Raw genomic sequence first — 27,717 nt, forward strand, 5'->3', positions numbered from 1 at the left:
ATTTGAAAGTAGTTACTCCACTACTTTTTGAAGTAGTGTAAATTATGCAGTACAAAACATTACATTTCAAGGCTGCAGCTACTACTAAAGTACACACCACAGTCCAAAGGAACCTACCCAACAACTGATCAGGAAAAACAAATGTGTTCTATTGTGAAAAATGGACTCCCAAAAAGCAACAGCTTATGAACCACCGTCCCAGCACCACCCCACCCACCTGGCAAGGATTATGTGAGCGGTCCAACTTTAAATGCCAGGACAACCATTCTCTAAATTGTGGGTATTTAGAGTACAGTTACCTTAAACAGACAACAATTGACAGTCACTGTACCTTTGTACCTCAATTTGAATTGATCCTTGTACCAAGAGAAAGGAGTTTAACCCTCAGCCGCAAAACCCTTGGGTTTGTATCTCTCCAGTAGTTGTTGTTTTAGTTTCTTTTTAAATATAGATAATGAGGCAGATTGTTTTAAATTAGTATCCAGTAATAATTGTGGACCACTGTAACATACACTAAACCTAGCACTTGTTAGGTTCCTACATTTACCTTTTAGGAGCAGCTTATGTCTAGTGTGGTGTGTGTAAGAAGATGTATATAATGGAATGAGCTCACACAATCTAATGTTTAACCTATTGACAACATTGTACATGCATTGTGATAAAGGTTACATTCAGGAAGCTTTAGCAGGCCATGTCTATGGAAGAGAGCATTTGTATAAGAGTTATGTGTGGACCATGAAATAACTCTTATGGCTTTCTTTTGTAATATCAAGAGTTTCTCAGTATAAGTAGGGTAAGTATTATTCCAAATAATATTACAATAACTCAAATGAGGCTCAAACAGAGTCCTATACAGGGACAAGAGCACATCTAATGGGAGCACCTGTCTCATTTTAAAAAACAAACCCAGCTCATTAAAATGGTCCTTAAAGTTTATGAATTGATCTATATGGATTCCAAGAAATTTTATTGCGTCCACTCTTTGAATAGCTCTACCATCTATGTTTAACTTAATGTCATAATCACTGTTCTTATGACTACTAGATCGGATTTTTTTTTAAAGGTTTTACTAATGTTTAGCGATAGTTTGTTACATTTAAACCAGGTATCTATTTTTGCTAGTCTGTCATTTAAGAGTTTTTCAAGATGATTCAAGTATTTGTGGGATGCAAACAGATTTATGTCATCAGCGAAAAGTATTTTATGAACATCACAGGAACAGTGTACAAAATCGTTAATGTAAATAATGAACAAAAGAGGCCCCAGAATAGGTCCCTGGGGAACACCAAATACTATATTTTCCAATCCAGAGTCAATACCATTTAAAATCACATATTGCTGTCTTCCATAAACATAGTCCCTGAACCACTGCAGAGCAACCCCCCTGACCCTGTAGTGCGACAGTTTTCCAAGTAAGATTTGAAAGTCAATTCAAAGGCTTCTTTTCTTTCAAAAGCATCATTTATTTTCTCTATAAGATCTAAAATAGCCATACTTGTGCTGCTGTTCTTCCTGAAACCATATTGTGAAGATTCTAGTATATTATGTTTATTTAAGTAATCTACAAGTCGTGAATAAACCACCCTTTCTAATACTTTAGATAACGTTGGCAGGATTGATATGGGTCTATAGTTCTGAAAATCACTTTTGTCCCCAGATTTGTATACTGGTATTATCTTTGCTACCTTAGTTTGTTTAGGAACTATGCCATGCTGTAATGACAAATTAATTGTATAGGCGAATGGCTCAGCTATTTCATTCACTATGGCTTTGAGGATCATACTACAGATTCCATCAGCACCAGCTGTGTACAAGGATTTCATTTTATTAATAATGTAAGTAACTTCCATTTTACAGGTAGGTCTTAAAGTAGCAAGAGCTGGGATAATTATTCCTCAAGAATGTTTTGTAATTGGCACCCCCTGGTGGACCAAATTGTTGAGACAAATTCTTTACAACTGAAGCAAAATATCTATTAAACAAGTCTGGTAGTGAATCTTGTATTGAATATTTATTTATTTATGATTGGGTTGGCACAACGGTGTCAGGGATGACTAAGGATTTGTTACTGTGGCCAAGTATCTCATTCAACACCTTCCAAGATTTCTTCTGATATATCGTATTCAATTTAAGATTTTACTTTTTACTTATAAATCTAGCACCTTCATATCAGAGTGAACTTCATGTATATGTCCCTACTCGATCCCTCAGGTCTTCTGCTTCAGTGAAAAGCAGCTTTGAAAAAAATCTACATTGTTAAAAGCGCTATATAAATGAAGATGACTTGACTTCTGTGACTCTTGTTGTACCACCTGTATGTTTGACTACCATGGGATGTAGAGCCTTTAGTTGTATTGTTCCGGCGATTTGGAATACTTTACCTCAAGATATACGTAATAGTCTTAGTCTCTCAATTTTTAAATCACGTCTTAAAACTTATTTTTTTAAATTAGCCAATCCTGATTGATTTTAGTTATGTTATTGGGTAATTTACTTTTTGTATTATTGTTTATTGTGTTTTCCTCTGTTTAATTATGTATTTTATTATTGTAAGGTGTCCTTGAGTGTCTTGAAAGGCGCCCACAAATAAAATGAATTATTATGAAAACAATGCCTACTGTTAGTTAATTTTCATTTAAGTGGTCCCCTGGAGGTTTTATATACTTGGGTATCTTTGTAAGCCCTGAATTCAAAAATGTATACAAAGACAACTTTACCCCTTTGCTTAAGCCGAGGACACACTTAACGACTGTAAGGCCGATTATGAATGTAATTTGATACTTACGACTGATCATGCACAAACTCGCCGAGTTAAAATCAGTCGTTGAAAAGTCTGTAAGTGTGTTCAGTTCAGTCTTAGAATGTTTCAGCTAGTCGTTAAGTGTGTCCCAGCATAAGTAAAATTAGAGAAGATTTAAATCGTTTGGATACTTTACCTATCTCCTGGTTAGGTCTCTACCTGGCTCTTATAAAAAATACTATCCACCCTAAGCTCCTGTACCAAATTTAAATGATCCCTATCCTATTCTCTAAAAAGATTTTAAAGATGTAAAAGGTTGGCTCAGTTCCTTTATCTCGAGCAAGCGCAAACCAAGGCTTTTTGAACTTTGAACAGTTATTTTACTGAACTTGCTCAATATTAAGCTATACCAGTGGCCTACACATCTAAGATATGTTTCTGATTGGGTTGCTCTTGATAACTCTTCTACTTGGTTAAATCTTTAACAATCATTGTCTAAACTTGAGGATTTGCTGTTTTTCAAAAAATGTGAACTCGTATTGTAGAATTGTGATAACCCTGTAACTATAAATACAGCTAAGGCATGGTGGGCTATTTGTTGTTTTGAGGGAAGAACTAAGTTAAGCTTTGCTGTCACACCAATTGTGAACAATCCGGACTTTCCTCCAGGCAGATCTGATGGGAGGTTTGAATTTTGGGTAAACCATTAGTCGGCTTATAGACTTGTTTGATGACTCCTCTTTTGAGGAGTTGATGCAGTTGCTTCGATTATTAAGGAGAGACACTGCAGGTGTCCCTTTTTTTTACCCTATTCACCTGTACTATTTTCTGAAAGATACTTCATTATGTAATAACAGAAGTCTGTCTCCAATAGAAAAAGTACTATTTAAGACACCTGGAAAAAAAGTCAGTAAATCTGTTATACAATAATTTTTCACATATTTTTCTTAATTGGTTGAATTTTTTTTGTTGTGCTTTCTAAAAAGTTGCACAGCGTTCAATAAATATATTTGAAAAAGAAAGTGATTTTGCATATGCCTGCGATTGTTCCTGAACTCATTTATATTAAAATGTTGATTTGAAATAAAAAGTTATTTTTAGTTAGGATCTGGATGAATTGTGACCTCCCAGGTAAACATAAATGTTTGTCATTCCTTACCACTTTATTGGTTAATGTATGTATTCTCACATACTGTACACACACTCTTGTACATCCATCTCCTCTGTGAGGACATTCATACATTACCTAACCTAACCTAACCACCCCCCGCCCCCCAATACCACACACCACACACACACACACACACCTCTTTAATTCAAGTTTAATAACTTCAAAAAAAGTAAAGGCGCTATATTTGTATATTAATAAAATTTGTTCACATACATAATTTGTCAGAGAAAAAAACAGATATGTAACATTTTACAATAAAGGAGAATAAACACAGAGGGAGAAAACCGACAGAAACAAACAGTTAATAGCCCTCAAACACAGATGAGACCCCATAAAGAGATATTCAAACATAATGCATGTTGGTATTTTTAAGCATTATCACTACATAGAAAAGCTGAGATTCTGTAAGATCATGTAAATTTAAGATCATCCAAACACAAACACACACTCATTTAGTTCAGCTGGTTGATTCTTTTTTCTAAATATTCAAAGCTCAACTTACACAATGAGTTGACTTCCAAGAGCTGGTCACTATTAAAGCATCCTGGTCTTCCATTACACCTCAGCAGTGCCACAGGCTGATAGCATCCATGCCACATTGAGGCAGTAATTCATGCAAAAGAGGCCCAAACCAAGTACATATGCATGGTTATACTTTTCAAAGGGCCGACATTTCTGTATTTAAAATACTTTTTTTATTATTGATTTCATGTAATATTGTAAATTTCTGAGATTTTTAATTTGGGGTTTTCATAGGCTGTAAGCCATAATCATAAAAATTATAACAAATAAAGGCTTGAAATATCTCACTTTGCATGTCATGAGTCTATATAAAATATATTAGTTTCACCTTTTAAGTTGAATTACTTAAATAAATTAACTTTTGCAACGATATTCTAATTTTTTGAGTTTCACCTGTATATTTACTGTGCAGATGCTGGCATATCACATATTAGGGGTCTCATCTAGCTAACAGTCAGATACACAATTTAAAATGGCATACAAATGAGCACTGACATACTGCATTATGGCTGGAAACAGGTAAGTGAAGGAAGGGAAAAACCACACGTTCATACAAATCACATAGAACTCTCTTCACAGTAAAGTATTACATAGTTACACTTGATACAAGGGTCTTATGTCAATTTTTGCATTATTAAAGCATCAATTTTAAAAACTGTACTGTAAATAGAATCTCTCACTTTTCCCCCTAAATACTAAAGCATAAAACAAGTGTACTAACCTGTGCATGGTTAAACACCATTAAATTCTGAAAGGTAAGCCCTGAAGCTCCTATCTGACTGGCAGCTTGTAGACAAATAAAGGGACTTCAAAGTACACATAGTTCAGAATATGTGCTTCATTGGGTGCTTAGAAGTTTCAAGTTGTGGTAGCTCAATGGAAGTCAACTGTTGGAAAATAACCCCTTTTTTTCTTGACAATGTCATTTTTTCACCATCAAACAAAAACGATTTATTTTTCCTCATTGTACTTACTCTTACTATGTGTTATTTTTAGAGAAGATTTACACTAATACATTGTAATTTGTAAATATACTATATTATGATCAATATTCTAGGAGCGACATGTACAAACTAGCTGTTGTTCAGTGTAACAATCTCTTTTTCCCTAAAGTGTTCTGTCCATGAGACCAGAACTTATAAGTCTGAGAAATGGAGGACAGGGAGCATCTTCAGACTATTGGGCAATGGCATCATTAAAGCAATTGGGGCAAGTTAAATGTGAGCGTGTGCATACACTGTCCTCAGGTAAACCTCACAATGTGCACACAAATTCTCAGGACAGTAAGCAGGTGAAATCGGTTTGTTGTGCATGGTGTCAAATCTGTTAAAAAGTCACCTAGATTAATGGACATGCTCTCGGCTAAAATACGGTTATATTTAGTTTAAAATTCTTATTTATATTTTAACCTGAACAAATAAGCAAGTTATTTAAGCCTTTACATAGCCTTTAATTTGCATGCTTCACTCCAAGTCTTTACGCTAAAGAGGCAAAATACAAACAAAAAGAAAACAACAACTTTCATTTACCTATGTATGTAACAAGAGATTCTATTAAAGCAATGATAAAATATTGTAATCACCTACATTTTGTCCACTACAAAATGTACACTGCCTCTTCTAAGAAAGCTGTCATTAAAAAAAAAAATTGACCTATTAATATGAATGACCATTTCAAGCACTGATTGACTGACTGCATAGGAACTGATCAGCAGCGAGTCTGAGGTTCGATATCAAGGTGATTTCACCAAGTCAAAATTGAAGCCAACACTAGTAGTAATGAGCACAAAAGCAGTACTGTGACTATTTCACTAAACATTTTCCTGCGTTCAAACTGCAAGCCTAGCCACACACTAACAATGAGGAAACAAGCTTGTAGCACCTAAGAAGACAATACAGTATCCAAAAACATTTTACGATAAATACAAATTCAAATAGTACAAATTTTTCGAATTTATTGCAGAAGCTCACCCACTGACCTAAAAACAATTCACCAAGAGGGTGAGCTCCAAGTGATATGGCAGAACTAAGTGCATTTGTGTAGGTATGTGCAGTATTTGAGATGTGTGGGGGGCATATGCAGACATTCAGTTGCTTAATTTCAGGCTCTTTCCAATTTGAGAACATCTATTGCTTAGTTTATCATGTGGTCCATGGGAAATGTAGAAATGCATGATAAAGAGTGACTTCTTTTGGACACACACAAAGCACAATCAGACTATAAACTGACCTGCAGCCCAGCTGAGCGCTGCGGCAAAGCAGATTCAAGCCCTTTAAAATCAACTACAGTCACCAGAATCCTTTGAGACAGATATCTTTTACACTTTTTTTAGTTGTGGAAGACTGCTTTAGATCCTTGACATGGAGTGATACAGTGTTGAGATAGATGGAAGAGTAGTAATGAGGTTGATTGAGAATCGAGTCCTGAACTTATATAACATTCTAGAGCCTAAAACATCTTTCCATTCTACCTGGAGATCATGGAGCAGGACTGTGATTGGCTGGAGGATGTGGTGGCGGCGCTGAGCTGAGAGAAACCACTGTGGCTAGATTCCAGGCTGGTCATTGAGCCCCTGAGATTAGAACAGAGTAAAATAGAATGTGAGAAATTAATAAGCCTAAAGACTGTACATATAATTCTGTAAAAAAAAAAAAAAAGTTTCAAAAGGAAATGTTTAGGTTCAATAATAATAATTATTATTTTTTTAAAGAACATCCCTTACATCGATTTTATCTGTTCATGTCCAGTCAAACACCCAGAGCTTTAGCAAGACATGCAGTTAGGAAAGTAGCCAAATAAAAGAAAATAAGATAAGTATTTTCTCATATTTGTTGAGTGCCAAAATCCCTTAGAACAGAACTATTTAATTTATATGTGCTTAAAAACTTTTTTTTCTCTCAGATTATGTACAGGGCAAGTAAAAAAACTAATCACAACAAATATTAAAGTTATCTAAGCCCATTTGAGTTTAGAATACACACACAAAAACAAAATATGTAAACCTTACAGGCAGAGTATAAAATTAATACACACCACCAGCCAAATGTGTTTGTTCTGCTCAATTACCAGCCACTACCAGTCCCGAGCAGATCTCAAGATTTAGTCATTTCAATTTTCATTTTTTTTAACTAGTTGGTATCGCTATCCTAAGCGTAAGCCCATTCTTTTATTTTATGTGAGCTGTCACACAATTGCAGGTGGCGGTATGCACCTTCAAGTGCATTTGCAAACCACCATTAAAAGGAAAAGAGGAAGCTCAAATGTGCGTGACGCGTGAGAACTAATGAGGTCTGTTCTAGCTCGTCAAGCACATTCGAGCTTCCGTGTTTAGCATTTTGATGCACACTTTTGAAACGAATTACTCAAAACAAATTTAATTACTGTTTCATTTTTATCTCCCGATGCTATAACACATTGTGATGGGTTGCATCTTGCTTCAGACATGACAGAGATCGGCATTCTGACACCAAAAGATTTTCTTTGTGTTGCAATTATTCTGCTTATTGTACATATTAGTGTTGTCACGATACTAGAATTTCTAACTTCGATACGATACCTTGAAAAATATCGATATTCGATACCATTTTCGATACCACAGAGAGAAAAACTGCCACTATATTAAGGGGATATTTTTTTTATTTCAAGCTAAATATAAAAAGTCTAGAACATGACAATGAGGTATATTTTACATGAACAAAAATGTCCTGAGTTCTTGTTAATATTTTTTAATTGGACCAGGGGTAACATTACCCGTTGTATTTGTATAACCTACTGTTATCAAAGATTAAAATATAGCCTACTGTAACAAAAAAGCACTTAACAGTATCAAATTGGAGGATAGAGTGTCAGTAATGTATAATAATAAGATTAAACATTACATTTTCAGTTAAAGGCATTTCATTATTGAATTCAGAGATGTCATTGTCTAGCTGTTGAGTTTAATTAATATCTGTGTAATCAAATTGATGATAATCGCTAATGAAGGCAAATTGCAGAATTAAATAATAATTTTCTGAATAAAGTTAAATAGGCACAAGTTAATTTACATTTGACCACAGTTAAAATATTTACTGATTCCTCAGTCAGATTATGTTAACTTTAAGAATTACTACCGTGAAAAAACGAGACAACACAGACTCATTTCAACAACAATACTAGGCCATCTTGGTTTATGTTTCAGAAAAGTTAAAATGAGAAGAGTTACAGTGTTTCCTTTAGGATTTTTTTAGCAGTGGGGAAAGGTCTGTCCAAACAACAAACACCCCTGATGCTGAGCGTAGCCTATGCTTGCTAAATGGTACCCCTGGAGCCTGTTCCTTAAGTCTGTTTTCACCTATAAAATAATTAAAAAAAATGAGTGATGTGAGGGATTATTGATTGTCAAACAATCTTTTGGGTGCCCGCAGCCCGCTCGCAGTGTGAAGCGCGTGTCCGCGCTATTCTCTGACATACCCGCTCGCAGTGTGAAGCGCGTGTCTGCGCTATTCTCTGACATACCCGCTCGCAATGTGAAGCGCGTGTCTGCGCTATTCTCTGACATACCCGCTCGCAGTGTGAAGCGCGTGTCCGCGCTATTCTCCGACATGCCTGCTCGCGGTGTGTGTGTCCACGCTATTCTTCGACTCCGACATGCCCGCTCGCGGTGTTCTTTATCTATCAACCAAAGCCGGTCGCGGGGGCGCCGCCCTCGCCATCTTTCCATTCACTTCACTTGCTATTTAACCAGAGCGAATGAGACGAGTGCGTCACGTGTGGTGTTTGTCAACGCGCCTTTGGAGAGAAGTGAAAGTGACCGCTCGGCTAGTATCGATACTTCGGGAAATTAGTATTGGTACCGTTCAGATATTTCAGTATCGATATTTATCGAAATATCGAATTTTTTGACAACACTAGTACATATAAAATAGAAGTTTATATTCCATATTCATAATTGTGACCACAGTCTCTTTATAATGTCTACCATTGTAACATATGCTTATATCTACCAATATCTTTATGCAGTATTTACTGTATACATACATTTTTTAAAAAATTCTGTAATTAATCGCGACATTAAGGTTTTTAACCCTCTGGGGACCAAGGTGTTTTTGGGGTCTTTGAGATGTCTGACATGCCCTAACATTTGTGCTTTTTTCAGTTGCTTATAAACATATTAATGGCAAAGGTGTAATTACACTCTATTTATCACAAACAGGGCTACCATAATATGTGAGCAACATGCATGTACATGTTTGTATTTTTGAGAGAATAATGTTTATGCATGATTATTCAAAAAACAAAACATTAAAGTGTCTGAAATAACGCCACAAAACATAGTAAATGTGTTAACAATACTTTTGAGTAATGGATGTTGTCACCTAAAGTTTTTCCTTCAAAATGATCTGAAAATCCTAATGCCTAATCATTCACATAAAACAATACATTGATTTACATTTTGTAAAACACTTTTTGTTTGGAAAGGCAATATGCGCAGGGGCGTGGACGATACAAAACCATCATGTATAGTAAGTGGTTCACACCTGAGAAGACAATGGCCCGCATAATGAGCCTTTCATTCAGGTGTGTCACACAAGAATGTGAGGACAAAATAAATGAATAAATAAATAAATGTTTAATAATAAATATATATATAAAATCCAAATATAAATTAAAGTCAAAAGCACATTTTTAGTACATAGTCATACCTGGAAACCTGGATTTTTTTTCCAAAAAAATTTTATACATGCAAATTGTATAATATCCAAGGTAAACATTTCTAGTAATTGTGCAGGTAATTCTCATACTGTATTTTCAGAAAGTTTTGGAATACATCCTCTGCCCAAATGTGTCACCAATAAAAAACAATAATACATAATTTAATGAGAAGGCTGATATTGACCTATAAAGATTATTTTACATCTGCCTTGTAAATATATTTTTTTCTATTTTATTAAAAAGTGTTCACATGTAAATCAACAACAACTAAAATTTTAACAATATTTCAAGTGTAATCTTTCTTTTTTTAAGGTATCACACACATTTCAATGTTAAGGATTCATTAGTTTGATATAGCCTAACGTTACATTGGAACAAACACTATAACATCTATAGTTTATGAGTTTATTTTTGAAAAAACATACTATATATTTAACATATGAGCAGAATCTGGCTAACAAAAGCTTATTTGATGTCTATTTTACAGTAAAAACTTAATAGTCTATCCAAAACTAGTCACTACTAGTAGTAACAGCGCGCATATGTGCCGTTTATTCATCACACACAGAAACACGATTCATATTTAAACAGTCTTTTTGCGGTTTACAGACACAATTCCATATCGCGATTAGAACAAAGCATATAAGCATATAACTACTAATCCTCAACTGGATCCATTGCTCCTCGAAGTGAAACCAGCACTTCTGAGGTAAATTTCCCAGGATTATTCCTCACAGCCTCGCAAGATGACATAGTAAATTCGTCTGATTAAACTTGATGTGTTTTATCGAGCTAATGTGGCCGGTTTGCATGTTTGCATGTATTGCCTCAGATAATTTGCGTTTGAATAGCGCGCGCTCTCCGTGGGCGTAGTCACATTAAAAGACAACGAGCTATAATGAGCTGAAATGAGAACTCGCTCTTTTTATATAGATTACATAAACAGAGAATATTTGTTTTAGTTTTGAATTAGATAATTTAAAAGTACACACTTAAATGATTATAAAGATATATTGCTCATGCCTGGGTGAATAGTATTCGCTGAGTTTTCTTTAAGTTTACAGACGTGCACTAGAAAAAGTTCACGGAGACGGAGAGGCAGAAAGCACACCCTGTTTATTTTCTTTATTTTACAAAAGCACATTGTAAGTGGACACATAAAAAGATTTTCCAGGCCGATCTCCTCCGCAAGCTGGACGAGAACGGGCCCGATGCGATCTGCGTGGCGGATCTGAGAAGCGCTACAAACCTGGCTCTTCGCGCTTCGAAGTCTGCGGCCCAAGCCATCGGACGGAGTATGGCGGCGCTCACTGTCTGAGAGGCACCTCTGGCTCACGCTCTCAGACATGCCAGAAGCAGAACGGACCGCGTTCCTCGACGCCCCGCTCTCCCCTGCTGGCCTCTTCGGGACATCGGTGAAGGAATTCACCGACAGGTATGCTGAGGTGCAAAAGGCGACCCAGGCGATGAAGCACTTCCTGCCGAACCGCTCCAACTCAGCAGCAGGCCGTGCGAAACCGCCTGCTCAGAGTTTACAGCCCAGACCGCCGCCCAGCTCCTCATCTCAACGCCGCCAGACGCAGAGCTCGAGACCGCGCTCTCGCTCTTCCGGTCGCCGCCCCGCGCCGCGTGGCCCGCGACCAAAGATAGCGTTGAAGCCCGAGCCCCCGAAGACATCCTAGCACTGCTAGGAAAGCGTCGGTGTTCAAGTCCCGCTGCGGCCGGACCCTCACCGAAGCTCACCGCTCGTTCAGTCCCACTTGTCGTTCAGTTCAGTCGTTCAGTGATTCAGTGACTGTTCCAGTGATCATTGCAGCCAACAGGCGTGTCTCATTGGCCGCTTGCCTGTACACAACAGCCGTTTCACGGCTACACAGATAAATCCCTTAAAGAGAGCTTTTTCTGGTGCCACGGCCGATGGTGTTTCATGTGTAGTAAGACTGCCCACTGTAATGTGCCCATCCCTACACACAAACACGGCCCCACACACAGGGCCCGCGCACATAAAATCGACTCAGTTCGATTGCGCGTTAAAAGTAGCACGTGCCCACTACCCAGTGCCCACTAATGCTACCTCCTGCTCATCGCACGGTTTCTGTAAAAACGAAACCTGCGTGCAGGCGCTCCGCTCCGGCGAGCGATGCTATAAAGGTGGTAAACGTGCCCGGTCCTCAGTGCCCGCGTTCCCACACAAGCATCACGGTTCCTACGGAGCCCGTCCAGCCCTCCCTCTCCCGCCTAAATGCTGTCGAGGGGTCGAGCGCGGACTTCCTGCCCGCTATCATCAGCGCGGCCCCGGCCTCAGATGTTGCGAGCGAGACATTTCTGTCGCAGCTCACGAAAGCCGCTGTATCGCGAGTCGATCAGAGCGCGCTTTTCACTCAGCCCCTAGCTACACGTGCAGATGCATGGGAGAAGCTTCCCGGGGTTTCAAAATGGGTGATAAACATCACAAAAGAAGGCTATTCGCTGCAGTTTCGCAGACGCCCTCGCCGCGCGTCGAGACTTCGGTAGATTCGAATGTAGCACACCTACTTCGAGCCGAAATTCAGAAACTTCTGAGAAAAGAGGCTATCAAACCTTTATCTCAGGCTCAGAGAGAAGGGGGGCTATACAGCAGATACTTCCTGGTACCCAAAAAAGACGGGGGTCTCAGACCCATACTAGATCTGAGGCAGCTGAACAGAGCGCTTATGAAACGCCAGTTCAGGATGCTAACGACCAGAAAAATCCTCGCGCATGTTCGCCAAGGAGACTGGTTTGTGTCAGTGGATCTAAAGGACGCGTATTTTCAAATACAGATTGCGTCACGTCACAGGCGATTTTTGAGATTCGCCTTCGAGGGCCAGGCATACCAGTACAAAGTCCTGCCGTTCGGCTTGTCTCTAGCACCCCGTACATTTACGAAGTGCATGGACGCAGCACTCGCTCCCCTCAAACTGCAGGGTGTTCGAGTGCTGAACTATTTGGACGATTGGCTCATTCTAGCCCAATCTCATTCAGAGATAGTGGCGCACAGAGCCCTGCTGCTGAGTCACCTCGAGAATCTCGGTCTCACAGTAAACTGGGAAAAGAGTTCGCTATCCCCCAGACAGAATATTTCTTTTCTGGGACTGGAACTGAACTCGCTGTCAATGACAGTGCAGCTGTCACAACAGCGTGCGCTGCGTATTCAGCGCACAGTCAGCTCATTCAGCTGCGGCGCTGTTCTCCCTCTAAAGAGCTTTCAGAAAATGCTAGGTCTGATGGCCTCAGCATCTGCAGTGCTGCAGCTGGGCCTGCTGCGCATGCGCCCGCTGCAGATATGGCTCAAAGGGAGGGTGCCCTGCAAAGCATGCGTTGCAGCTTTGAAACCTTGGAAGTCAAAAGACTGGTACCTGTCAGGTGTAAGCCTAGGGACTTCCTCGAGTCTGAGGGTGGTGTCTACGGACGCATCCAAAGCAGGATGGGGAGCGCTGCTCGAGGGCAAACCGCTGTTTGACCTTTGGTCAGAGCGAGAGAAGCTCTTCCACATAAACTGCCTCGAGATGTTAGCGGTGTGCAAAGCACTCACTCGCTTTTGTCCCCTGATAATGGGCTGCCATGTACTGATACGTTCAGACAGCATGTCAGTGGTGTCGTACATAAATCGCCAGGGCGGCCTCAGGTCCCTGTCGTTATACAGGCTGACCAAACGCCTTCTGGTATGGGCGCGCTGCAACCTCCTTTCACTAAGGGTGGCGCACGTGCCGGGGCACCTGAATGTTGGACCAGATGTACTGTCCAGGAACCGCGTTCCGGCAGGAGAATGGTTGTTACACCCACACACAGTACAACTGTTGTGGAAGAAATTCGGCAGAGCGGAAGTAGACCTCTTTGCGTCTCCAGAAAACGCTCATTGTCCAGAATTCTTCTCAAAAAGCAAGGACGCCCTGGCTCATCAGTGGCCGCGCCGTCCTCTATATGCTTTTCCCCCTGTCTCCCTCCTGACCCAAGTGGTGGAGAGGATCAGGGAGGAAGGATGCTCGGTGCTGCTGATAGCACCGCTATGGTTGAATCAACCCTGGTTCCCAGCGGTGATGCAGTTAGCCAGCACCGCCCCGTGGCCAGTGCCTCTGAGGAGGGATCTCCTTTCTCAAGCAAATGGTTCGATTTGGCATCCTCACCCGGAACTATGGTCCCTTCATGTGTGGGCCATCAACGGGTATCCGCTGACCTCCCTCAGGGAGTGTTAAACACGATCACACAAGCTAGAGCTCAGTCTACGCGACGGCTCTATGCGTCTAAATGGTCAGTTTTTTCTGGCTGGTGCACGTCTCGTGTCGTGTCACCCCCAGACTGCGGAGTAACAGAGGTTTTGTCCTTCTTACAAGAGCTGTTGGATAACGGGAGATCCCCTTCCACGCTCAAAGTGTATGTGGCGGCTATAGCGGCGTTTTCTGAAACCGCGCACGGCCAGTCCATAGGAAGGAACGATTTAGTCATTCGGTTCCTTAAAGGAGCTAGGAGACTTAATCCACCCAGACCTCCCACTGTTCCCATTTGGGATCTTTCTACGGTGCTGGACGCCATGAAGGGTCATCCTTTTGAGCCTCTTCAGGAGATTGATATGAAACACTTGTCGCTCAAGACGGTGTTTCTCCTGGCTCTCGCTTCAGTGAAGCGCGTTGGGGACTTACACGCGCTCTCTGTGAGCGCGTCGTGCATGGAATTTGGGCCTAGTGACTCCAGAGTCGTGCTCAAACCTAAGCATGGTTACGTTCCAAAATCCCTAAACACACCGTTTAGGGTGCAGGTTATTTCCGTCTGCCCTTCCGGTCACCGGGGACAATATGGACGATAATTTTCTCTGCCCAGTGAGGGCGTTGAGAGCTTACGTGTCGCGCTCGTCTGTTTTCAGACAGACGGAGCAGCGTTTTGTTTCGTTTATGGCATTGTTATGCTGAACTGCTGAGTGCAGTCAATTTTGTGCAGATCTGCTAAGTGCAGTCAATTTTGTGAGAGATGGTGGTTAGAACCCACCTCTTTCAGGATTCTCTGTGAGTCCTACAGGTGATTATGTACTATATGAACCCCAGCTCAGTGCTCTGGGTCTATGGTGTCGGATCACTGCATACACAACGTCTTACAGGGTGTTCCCCAATGCGTTGCTATGACAACGCAGTACGAGAGTATCTCTCGTAAGAGAACGTACTCGGTTACTAACGTAACCTCGGTTCTCTCTAGAGAGAGGAGCGAGTACTGCGTTTCTTGCCGTGTATGCGCTCTGGTTGTTTCACTTTAAAAATCAGAGTTCATAAGCCTGTGAGCGAATTATATAGCCCTAAGCCACGCCCGTTTCGGCGGGACGTGACGCAGGAGGGCGTGAAGCGCCCTCATTGGGTGTGACGTCACTCAAGGGCTCGCTCGATTGGCTTAAGCATTTGACGCACAGCAGCCAATAGGCGCGCGAGCTGTCTCGCCTAGGTCTGTATGCTGTGGCAATGCGTTTTACATTGATACAAAATTAAGGATAATTTTTTGCTTCAGTATTCTCGTGGAAAAGGATTTTCCCCAATGCGTTGCTACGACAACGCAGTACTCGTTCCTCTCTCTAGAGAGAACCGAGGTTACGTTAGTAACCGAGTACGTTTTTTTTCACATAGCAGCAAAATAGACTTAAAATACTCCCGTCATTTTTTGTCATACAGGCTTAAGAAATATGAAAAAAATAAACTGTTAAATGTCTTATTTTTTATGGGTTCACTTAAAATCGAAATAAAATAGTGCTTTTGAAAAATAAAGAAAGTAAACAGGGTGTGCTTTCTGCCTCTCCGTGAACTTTTTTTCAAGACCATGTCTCTAAACATAAACAAAACTCAGCGAATACTATTCACTCAGACATGAGCTATCTCTATAATCATTTAAGTGTGTTTTAAATTATCTAATTCAAAACAAAAACAAATATTCTCTTTTTATGTAATCTATATAAAGAGAGAGAGAGATCAGCCGTTCTCATTATCATTCTGGCACCTCATTACTCTGCTAATTTGACACGCCCATGGAGAGCGCGCGCTATTCAAACGCAGATGATCTGAAGCAACACATGCAAACCAGTCAATGCCCACAACAGCTGGATAACACACAGCCTACTTTACGTTGAGGCGCTGTGAGGAATAATAATATCGTGATAATCCTGGAAATTTTACCTCACACGTGCTGGAGTAGCCTAACAACGGATCCAGCTGCAGATCAGTAGCTAAGTGCTTTGTTCTAATCGCGATATGAAATGGTGTCTGTAAACCACAAAAGACTGTTTAAATTTGAATCGCGTTTCTGTGTTTGAATGAATGAACGGCACAGATGCATGCTGTTGTTTACTACAGCTCTACTACAGTTTACGACAGTCTGTGTGTGAATGAATTAACCTTTAGTTTAGCTTTTAGCAAACTATCTATATTGCCTACTGAGATGAGTAAAAATCGACTGAATACGTTGAAATAAAATGTCTTTGTATAAGCAACATATTAAACAGCAAATTAACATGTATGCCCTAATATATATTATAAAAGACGATATGTTACAGACGAAATATGAAAGACAACATTTTGTTTTGGATAGATTATAAAGTTTTTACTGCCACATCAAAACCTAATTTACAAGGTGCAAACAAAATCTTAAAAGGTATATATATATATATATATATATATATATATATATATGAATGAATGATATCTTATATCTTAAAATATAAGCCTTCTCTTTAAATTATTTTTGTGTTTTATTAGTGACAAATTGACCCTTCGCTAAGCCACGCCCAAAAACCGCCACTGGCCAATCGTGGCTTTAGCAACCGTAACTAGGCGCGGGAGGTCTGGCAAGCTTTCGAGCGAGGGAAACATGCCGAAGCGTTGTGCTTATGAATTGTGCAAATCTGATACCCGGTATCCTAAAAGTTTGGACGGTGGGGTGGATTTTTTTTTATTTCTCGAAACCTTAAAAGCCAAGGGGAGAAATGCCAGGCATGGATCAAGCAGTGTGGGACGCCCCATTCACAAATGTCGACAGGATTAACAAAAACACCTAACCTAATATTGCTTGGAAATAATGACGGTTCTTTGTTCATAATGCATATATTTGAACATAAAATAAGACAATTAAAGGCAAGACGGAGGCTCACTGACATACTTTAAAATATATTTAAGCATTTTGTTAATCGACGGCACCCCTAAGTAGGCCTAACTACGTTAGCTACCCCAATCCGATCGCGGCTCTCCCGGTGTTAGTGTTATTCCACAAGATGTATGGATAAGCTGTTTGATTTATAATTATTAGATTATAATTTATTTTCACATTTCACTTACACTGCTGTGCATGAACATAGCTGTTCCTCAATTTGTGTGTTTCCCATTTGAATGGTCGGCGTATGAGGCGGCTGCTGCTTGCACTGGGACTAAGCCTATAGGCTTTAGCTTCAATTTTGATTAAATTATTCTCGAATCGGTTGCATATGTCGTGGATATTAGAGTTGTGCCGATAGACGATAGTATCGTGTATCGACGATAGTCAGTGATATTGCCGATGGCAGATGCCTTTGACGATATCAATACGATAATGGGCTCGTTTTCTTATTAATATATTAAATTATTTTTATTATTATTATTATTATTATTATTATAAAAATAGTATTGTTATTAAATTAATATTAGGAACTACAATTAATTTGCCTTGCCTAAATTTAACGACATCACCTCATAGCCTAAGACTTGCGACATCACCATCACGCGCGTATGATGACTCCAAGATTTTTTTTTTTTTAAACAGACACACAAAAAACTACATCCACATTAAAATTTAATTGCAAGGTGATCCATTCACAAATTGTCACAAGTGCTTGTTTTAACGGACACATCATTCTTATACAGATCCAAGATGAAAACGGCATTGTTCGTCAGTAGGCCTATTGTTTCCATAGCACATTATGGTTACACATTGTTAGTTAACAAAACATTTAATGACATTAATAACACTAAAAACAATACAATTACAAAATATTAATAATAATAATAATAATAATAATCACTAAAATAGCCGGCGGCCTAATAATATCTTTAGATCACGAACACAGCACAACTCTTTAAACACTTGTTTAACAATAAATATTCTTCCAATTTTTTCACTGTCATTAATGTAGGTCCACAAGAGAAATATTAAGGCAGTAAATTAAAATACTTGCTATAGCCTACCGTTATATCCATCGTCGTCTCTGAGAGGAGAATGTGGCGTTGACAGATGCCAGCGAATGAGCGCGTTTACAAGCACATACTTAACCTGATTATGCTGAATAAACCGACAATCCATGTGGTCATATAAACGCATTAACTGTTTTCCTTTATCGAAATCAAGTCAGAAGTTTTAGTATAAACCGATCGACTCTGTTTGCCCTTAACTCTGATTTCTCCCGGCATTTAAAACACATTAACCCGCGTTCGTTGTGAAGTGCATCCAGACAGAGAGAGCACTGGTAGGAGGACATAATCCCAAACTCCGATCTTTCCTGATCCAAGTAATTATTAAAACGTGTTCTAATCTCATGCAGAAATAGCCTACAGTCAGAATGCTGCATCTGTAACGGCATGAGAGGATGTGTGCCCGTAAATTTCCCGCTGACATTTTGAAATAGGCTACTCTGAGTCAGATACAAAAATGATTTGATCTTTTTTTTTATCTCACTATACCGGGAAATAACCTGATTTAGCCTATTAATAAACACTCCACCTTTACCAGCAAAATAGAAAAAAGATTCTCATATATAAAACGTACTCGGTTACTAACGTAACCTCGGTTCTCTCTAGGAGAGGGAACGAGTACTGCGTCGAAAGAACGCTACGGGAAAGATATTTCTTTGTCGAGATTGAAGCCTAAAATTAATCCTTAATTTTGTAATATTGTAAAACGCTTTTCTGAAGCATACAACCTAGGCGGAGCAATACAGCTCACCCATTGGCTGCTCTGCCAGAAAAGCACAGCCTATGCGAGGCCAGGGACGCTGACCAATGAGGACGCTTCGCGCCCTTCTGCGTCACCTCCCGCCCAAACAGGCGTGGCCTAGGCCTATAAATACGAGCATAGCTGTCTAACACGCCGATTTTCGTCAATGAAGCGACGCAGCGTGGACACGCACGGCCATGAGACGCAGTACTCGTTCCCTCTCCTAGAGAGAACCGAGGTTACGTTAGTAACCGAGTACGTTCTCTTACGTAGAGTTCTCTCGTACTGCGTCGAAAGAACGCTACGGGAACCCTATGCAAACCGCCGTGCGTGTTCTTGGATCGACACAGACACCTAAGGGCGCGCGCGCCCTGGTATACAAGCGCCTACCCCAAGAAGTATAGGGAGAGCGGCTAAAATAGCATCATCCCTTATAGTAGTGCCTCTTAAGGCATAATAGCATATATATGTAATATAGATATATATGAGGGGTAATAGCATGCTCATGGGACACATTGTCAGTGAGTGATGCTTAAACATTGAAGTGACCTGGGCCGCAGCGCGGGGCAGGAACACTTATACATATTAACATTGAAGTGACCTGGGCCGCAGCGCGGGGCAGGAACACTTATACATTTTAAACATTGAAGTGACCTGGGCCGCAGCGCGGGGCAGGAACACTTACACATAGTCTTCTAGACCGAGAGCCGTTTAGCCTGCAACGCAGGAACCTCTAGGTTATAGAACCTAATAAATGTAGACGGGGAGGCCCAGCCTGCCGCCATACAGATATCTTGTAACGAGATTCCGCTATACCAAGCCCATGAAGAGGCCATGCCTCTCGTGGAATGTGCTATGATGCCCAAAGGGCATTCCAAGCCTCTAGATGCATAGGCTAGCGCAATGGCGTCCACTACCCATCGAGACAGACTCTGTTTCGTTGCGGCTCGTCCCTTGGAGCGCCCGCTGAACGAAACAAAGAGCTGCTCCGTCTGTCGAAAAACAGCGGAGCGGGACACGTAAGCTCTTAATGCCCTGACCGGGCAAAGGGAGCTATTTCCGTCCTCTGAGGCCGGCAGGGCCGACAGGGAGATGACCTGAGCCCTGAACGGTGTGTTGAGGGACTTAGGCACGTACCCATGCTTCGGTTTCAATACGACTATAGAGTCGTTTGGCCCGAACTCCATACAAGAAGCTCTCACTGAGAGCGCTTGCAAGTCTCCCACACGCTTCACTGAAGCGAGAGCCAAAAGAAACACGGTCTTGAGAGACAGGTGTTTCATGTCAACTGAGTGAATAGGCTCGAAAGGGGCCCCTTTCATAGCGTTCAACACTGTAGAAAGGTCCCAAACGGGGACTGAAGGAGGCCTTGGAGGGTTTAACCTCCTGGCGCCTCTCAGGAAGCGGACCACCAGGTCGTTCCTGCCTAGTGAACGGCCAAGCGTTGGATTAACGAACGCTGATATGGCAGCCACATAGACTTTGAGCGTGGATGGGGTTCTTCCCTTATCCAATAGCTCTTGCAAGAAGGAGAGAATCTCCGGTTCTCCACACTGAAGTGGTGACAGACCTTGATCTGAACACCATCCAGAGAACACCGACCATTTGGAAGCGTAGAGCCGTCTAGTAGACGGAGCCCTAGCTTGTTCGATCGTGTCTAACACTCCTCTTGGGAGGTTAGCGGGTACCCGTTTATGGCCCATACGTGTAGGGACCAAAGCTCGGGGTGAGGATGCAGAATCGAGCCCTTGGCCTGTGAGAGGAGGTCTCTCCTCACTGGAATCGGCCACGGGGCAGTACTTTTCAGTCGCATCAAAGCTGGGAACCAGGTCTGATTCGTCCAGAATGGAGCAACTAGCAGTACTGAGCATCCGCTCTCCTTGATACGCTCCAGCACTTGAGGCAGGAGTGAGACAGGAGGAAAAGCATAGAGCGGGCGGCGGGGCCAGACTCTGGCCAGCGCGTTCGCGCTCTTCGAAAAGAATTCTGGGCAGTGAGCGTTTTCCTGGTTTGCAAACAGGTCTATTTCCGCTCTGCCGAACGTTTTCCACAGCAGACGCACTGTCTGTGTGTGTAGGGACCACTCTCCCGCAGGAACGTTGTTCCGTGAGAGTCTGTCCGGGCCTACGTTCAAGTGGCCTGGCACGTGCATTGCTCTTAACGAGCGCAGGTTGTGCTGGGCCCACACCAGTATGCGTTCCGCTAACCTGAATAGATTCCGGGATCTCACGCCACCCTGGCGGTTTATGTAGGCTACTACCGACATGTTGTCCGAGCGGACCAGGACGTGGTGTCCTTTTATCCGGGGACAGAAGCGCCTCAGCGCAAAGTCCACTGCCATCATTTCCAGGCAGTTTATGTGCGGTAGTTTGGCTCGCTCTGCCCACTGGCCAAAGAGCGGTCTGCCGTCGAGCAGTGCTCCCCAGCCTGAGGTGGACGCGTCCGTGGACACCACCTTCAGGCTCGAGGAAGTCCCCAGGCTTACACCTGACCGGTACCAGTCTGACGCTCTCCATGGTGTCAGGGCTGAAATGCATTCCTGAGTGACCTTGAGGTGATAACGACCGTGTAACCATGCTCGGCGCGGTACACGCGCTTTTAGCCAGAACTGCAGTGGGCGCATGCGCAGCAGGCCCAACTGTAGAGCTGTCGATGCTGCGGCCATGAGGCCTAGCATTTTCTGAAATCTCCTGAGCGGCACTATATGACCGCTGCGGAAGGATTTCGCCATCCGCAGGGAGTTTCGCCTGCGCTGTGATGACAGTCGAGCTGTCATAGACAGCGAGTTCAGCTCCAGTCCTAAAAAGGAGATCCTTTGACTGGGAAACAGTGAACTTTTCTCCCAATTGACTCTCAGACCTAAGCACTCGAGGTGATCGAGAATTAGGGTCTTGTGGCGGATGAGTTCTGAAGGTGATTGAGCTAGAATCAGCCAATCGTCCAAATAATTCAGAATTCGAATGCCGCGGAGTCTCAGGGGTGCCAGCGCCGCGTCCATGCACACTGTAAATGTACGAGGTGCTAGAGACAGGCCGAATGGCAGGACTGTGTACTGATATGCCTGGCCCTCGAAGGCGAATCTCAAAAATCGCCTGTGACGTGACGCAATTTGTATGTGAAAATACGCGTCTTTCAGATCTATTGCCATAAACCAGTCTCCTCGGCGAATCTGCGCGAGGATAGCTCTGGTCGTGAGCATTCTGAACTTTCGCTTTGTCAGCGCTTTGTTCAGATGCCTGAGATCTAAAATGGGTCTGAGACCCCCGTCTTTTTTCGGTACCAGAAAATATCTGCTGTACAGACCCCCTTCGCTCTGAGCTTGAGATAAAGGCTCTATGGCCCCTTTGCTCAATAGCTTCGCTATTTCGGCTCGAAGTAGATGTGCTACTTCTGTTTTCACCGTAGTTTCGACTTTCTCCGTGAAACGGGGAGGGCGTCGATGAAACTGTAGCGAATAGCCTCTTTTTATAGTCTCTAGCACCCATTCTGAGACCCCGGGAAGTCTTTCCCATGCATCTGCACGTGTGACTAGGGGTTGAATGTAATCTGGGCCCTGGTCGCGAAATGGCGGCGACACGAGAGCAACCGTGTGCTGTGACATGGACGCCGTGGCGTGTGAGGCGGGGGGCATGTTTAACACAGTATGCATCCCGCGCGCGCTCAGCTCTCTGTGTCGAGAGAGAGCGCGCGGGACGAGTCCCGTAGGGCTCGTTATGTTTGTGAATAAACGTGGGCGCTTGGTGGCGGGCACATTTATAACACCGGGAACACTGTTTTTGTGTACTGACTGATCGTTCGTTAGTTTCGTTTTTACAGAAGACCGCGGAACGTGCAGTGTGTAGTGGTTGTGGGCACTTGGCAGTGGGTCACGCTCACTACATGTAAAACACAATCGGCATGAGCCGATTTTATGTGTGCAGACCCTGTGTTGTTCAGGGCTGTGCTTGCACGGGTTGAAAAACCGGGCTCTGGTCGCGAAATGGCGGCGACACGAGAGCAGTCGTGTGCTGTAACATGGGCGCCATTGCAGCGTGATGCGGGGGCGCGCTTAATCGAGCGGGCAGCCCGCGCGCGCTCTCAGCTCTCTCAGCTGAAAGAGAGAGCGCGCGGTGCGAGCCCCGTACTGCTCGTCATGTTTGAGAATAAATGTGGGTGCGTGAACGCGGGTACATTTATAGCACTGGGAAGTACTGTCTATTAGAACTGACTGACCGTGCATTGGTTTCGTTTCATAGAAACCGTGTGACATGTAGCTTGTAGTGATTGTGGGCGCTTGAAAAACGGGCACGCTCACTACATACAATGCACAATCGAAATGAGTCGATTTATGTGTGCAAGCCCTGTATTGTGCGGGGCTATGCTTGTGTGTACAAATGGGCACTGGGTCGTGGGCATACAGTTACACACATTACATCATCGGCCATGGCCGGGACACCGTGTAGCACAGAGAGTACTGTCTATCAGAACCGACTGACCGTACATTCGTTTCGTTTTTACAGAAACCACGGGACATGCAGTGTGTAGTGATTGTGGGCACTGAAAAGCGGGCACGTTCACTAACTTACATGTGAAGCACAACCGACATGAGTCGATTTTATGTGTGCAAGCCCTGTATTGTGTAGGGCTGTGCTTGTGTGTACGAATGGGCACTAGGTCGTGGGCATTACGGATACACACATTACACCATCGGCCGTGGCCGGGACACCAGTAAATACATTTTCAGATTTACCTGGGTCGTCGTGAAAACGGCGTCTGTGTGCAGGCAAACGGGCATTGATGCCGATTTGGTGACTGCAAAATACACTGGCACGGTCGCGAATGTTGGGACTGTGCGAGCGAGACATTTTAGTGAAATCCGGCCGCGGCGGGATTTTAACACTGTAGCTTTCCTCGAAGCAGAAATGCGCATCCTGGCTGAAAACGGGGCTTTCCGGGACTCCGCGATTTCTTCGTGAATTCAGGAAGAAAAGGCGCGGGTCGTGAGGACGGTAACGTACGTTCCTCTGCAGAAAAGCAGCCATCCAGCCGGTAAGCGCATCGATGCTGGTCTTTCTCCGTCTACGCTCACGAGCGGCGGGGGAGGGGAGATCCTCGGAGCTCGCCCATCCCTCGCTACCCGAAGCGAGGAGAGAACAGCAGTCGTCCTCCACAGACACGGCTTCATCTTCCTCGTCCATGACGGACGCGGCGGCACACAGCGGCCCTTGTCCGTCGGTCAGAGAGTCCAGCGAAGCGGGCGGAGGAGCTAGCGGCCGCAGCGGCGAGCACCTCGTGGTGGAGGGAGGTTCCGGGCTCCGCTGAGCACGGCGCTTTTCACGGCGCGGCACTACAGCGGGCGGAAAAGATGCAGCTTCAGTAAATGAACGCCAGGCGAGTCCGCAGAGTCACCGTAGGCATCAAATCACAGTGATGGCAGCCGCCATCGACGAGAGCTGAAGCTGCGTGATACTCACAGGCAGGAAACACAAGCACGTGGTCCCCGTCGCTGAGCGGGGCTCTACACGAGCCACAGGAGGTGCGAGACATCTTGAAAAAGACGCTCGGCTCTTTTAGTGTGGAAAAACTGTGTGACGCGACGGCGAACACACACACAAAACACACACACATAATGTAAAGGATATTCCACGCCGGAGAAGCGCAGCAGGGAACGGCGGCTGAAGGCGGCGATGACCAGCGGCTTCAGGTAAGGGCTCGTCCTGCTGAGGTGCTTGTATCCAAACGGCTGTGGCGGCTCGAATCAATCCAGCGATGCGTGCAGCTTCGTTGAATTTAAGAAAATCGGCGTGTTAGACAGCTATGCTCGTATTTATAGGCCTAGGCCACGCCTGTTTGGGCGGGAGGTGACGCAGAAGGGCGCGAAGCGTCCTCATTGGTCAGCGTCCCTGGCCTCGCATAGGCTGTGCTTTTCTGGCAGAGCAGCCAATGGGTGAGCTGTATTGCTCCGCCTAGGTTGTATGCTTCAGAAAAGCGTTTTACAATATTACAAAATTAAGGATTAATTTTAGGCTTCAATCTCGACAAAGAAATATCTTTCCCGTAGCGTTCTTTCGACGCAGTACGAGAGAACTCTACGTAAGAGAACGAAGTAATAAAACAAGCAAATTAATAAGTAAAAAAGCAAGTTAATAATCAAATAAGTAAGCCCCGCCCCCTCACAATAATATCGTGTATCGCCGATCTCACAGGCTGACGATAGGACGATATGAAAATGGAGCATATCGCCCAACACTAGTGGATATATCCCCGAATGCATACTGCAGTCCCTTTTGTCTCGCTCTCTCAGATATTTCACCTGTTCGCCAAAAAATACTAATTATCTCCTTGGGAATGTTCGACACCGGTGCATATACACTATAATAGACGTGCCAGGCACGAAAGCTTGTCAGGCGTAGCAACAGTAACTAAGGAGGGCGGGGCTTAGCAAAGGGTCAATTTGGGGAGAGGATAGCCTACATATTCCAAAACTTTCTGAAAATACGAATGAGAATTAACTGCACAATTACTAGAAATGTTTACCTTGGATATTATACAATTTGCAAGCGTACAAAGTTTGTGGGAAAAATACACTTTTCAGAGTTTCCAACTCTGAACCAATTCTGTAGTAATATATATATATATGTGTGTGTGTGTTGTCTTTGCATTCTTTCTTGCTCAGTGACACCTGAATGAAAGGCTCATTAGTATGCAGCATTAGCAGGTCTTTGTCTTCTCAGGTGTGAATTAGGACATTATTCATGACCTTGTTGGATCATTCACGCCCACCTGCATATTGCCTTTCCAAACAAAAAGTGTCTTACAAAATTTAAATCAATCTATTGTTTAATGTGAACGATTAGCCCGGATAACCATGCATAAATAATATTCTCTCAAAAATGCAAACATGCACATACATGTTGCTCACATATTATGATAGCCATGTTCGTGCTAAATAGAGTGTAATTACACCTTTGCCATTAATATGTTTATAAGCAACTGAAAAAAATACAAATATCAGGGCATGTCAAAACATCTCAAGGACCCCAAAAACACCTTGGTCCCCAGAGGGTTAAGGTAACAGATTGTTTTGGCTTTATAGCGGTTCTTAAATAAAGATATTTTCCGGCTAAAGTTTGAAACTGACTGCAACGAGGAATGCGTTCTTTTAAAACTGGAGGATTTTGTTGGAATGTTTTTTCTCACATCCAAATCAGTCGAACGGTGAGTGACTGATGAGCGGAAACTAAACCAGCCGGAATGGCGCCTGAGATTGCTAATAAGTGATATTTATGTACATTTTTGTGGGTTCTTGCTTTTAAATAAATGTTCACCTTTTTATTAGCCTATTACAGTTGCATGTGTTGTTTTTTAATTTCCAACCTATTTTGGATTCCCTTTTTGACCCGGAGCAGAGTTGTCAAAATGACCTAATGGGTTGTTTTTAGAGTGTAAATGGATATGATCATAGAAATGTATTGCATGTATTTCTTTTTTTCTTTTTTTTTTACAGTAAACGGTTGTAAATTAATTTCACAGTATTAATATCATAGAATTACAGTATATTACTGGCACCTCTGCTGCCAGTATTTTACTGTAAATTGAAAAATACAGAAAAAATAGGATTTAGTTTTTACAGTAATAGGCTACGCTGTAATGCGATTTCATAGTATAAATACTGTTGAATTACAGAAGATTTCTGGAGTCTGTGCTGCCAGTAATTTATCGTTATTTTACATATTTTTTTTCTGAATACGTCAGAGGTGTCTGGGTCTCCAAAGAGAGATCCTTAGTGTCTGTATTTCGACACAACGTCACCATTCCCTCCATCAGGGAACGAGGGTTACAACATTAACAGACGTTTCCCATAACTGATATGCGTGTTGATGAATGTTTATATTTGAATTAAAGCCAAAATTCAGTCTTTTCATCAAATAATGCGATTGTGTATTTTCAGAAAATTTAGACTAAACCGCTCAATTCATATGGATTATTTTTACAATCTCTTTATTAAGCGTCAGTGTTAGTTGCGTAGAATGTCAATGGAGGGACAGAAATCTTTCAGATTTGATTAAAAAATATCTAGATTTGTGTTCGGAAGATGAACAAAAGTCTTACAGGTTTGGAACAACATGAGAAAATGACATAATTTAAATTTTTGTGTGAACTAAGCCTTTGTTCACACCAAGTGTGTTGCAATAATTGACACAAAAGTTTGCAAACAAACTTGCGCAAAAAACTATATAGACGATGTAAATCTTAAAAAATAAATTTGCATGCCTAAATTAAATCAAAATGCACTCCTGTCATTCACTTCAATTCAATTCATGCTACAGTGCAAAATTCAACCCACCACAACAACTGAAATGTTGTCAATCTTCTGGAACGGAACTATGGAAATAAAAATTGTGTGACTTAATAGTACTGTAATACAGGAATACCAAGGTATTTTGGTAATAAGTAGTCCAAGTTAATACTACCGTACTATTAATATACATATGCAGCAGACATGATATAAGGCAAGTATAATAAAATTCCTTGCTATATAACATCTTTTCTCTGATTATTTGCTGCCAGTTTTTCATTATGCAGTGTCATGAAAAGATACCTTGAAATTGGGGGGAAAAAAGGGTAGAGATGCAGTTTTATTTTTGAAATCTTACTGTGC

The 27,717-nt window shown here is 42.3% G+C and overlaps 1 protein-coding gene across 6 annotated transcripts in view; it reads right to left on the minus strand.

Annotated features, from left to right (window-relative positions):
* Window positions 1-4,046: 4,046 nt before the first annotated feature.
* The window catches only part of LOC307007413 (SEC14-like protein 1), a 254,101-nt gene continuing 230,430 nt past the window's right edge, over window positions 4,047-27,717 (minus strand). For 4 of the 6 annotated variants that reach the window (XM_079629446.1, XM_079629445.1, XM_079629442.1 and 1 more), the window contains one exon: window positions 4,047-7,005. In XM_079629446.1, the coding sequence (XP_079485572.1) occupies window positions 6,900-7,005 (106 nt within the window). In that variant the 3' untranslated portion in view covers window positions 4,047-6,899. Of the gene's footprint in view, window positions 7,006-27,402; window positions 27,441-27,717 lie in introns of all 6 variants that reach the window. The other 2 variants (XM_079629443.1, XM_079629444.1) reach the window with 2 other exon arrangements.

This window comes from Phoxinus phoxinus, assembly GCF_949152265.1.
Source record: "Phoxinus phoxinus genome assembly, chromosome: 11".
In the NCBI taxonomy this organism is placed as follows: domain Eukaryota; kingdom Metazoa; phylum Chordata; class Actinopteri; order Cypriniformes; family Leuciscidae; genus Phoxinus; species Phoxinus phoxinus.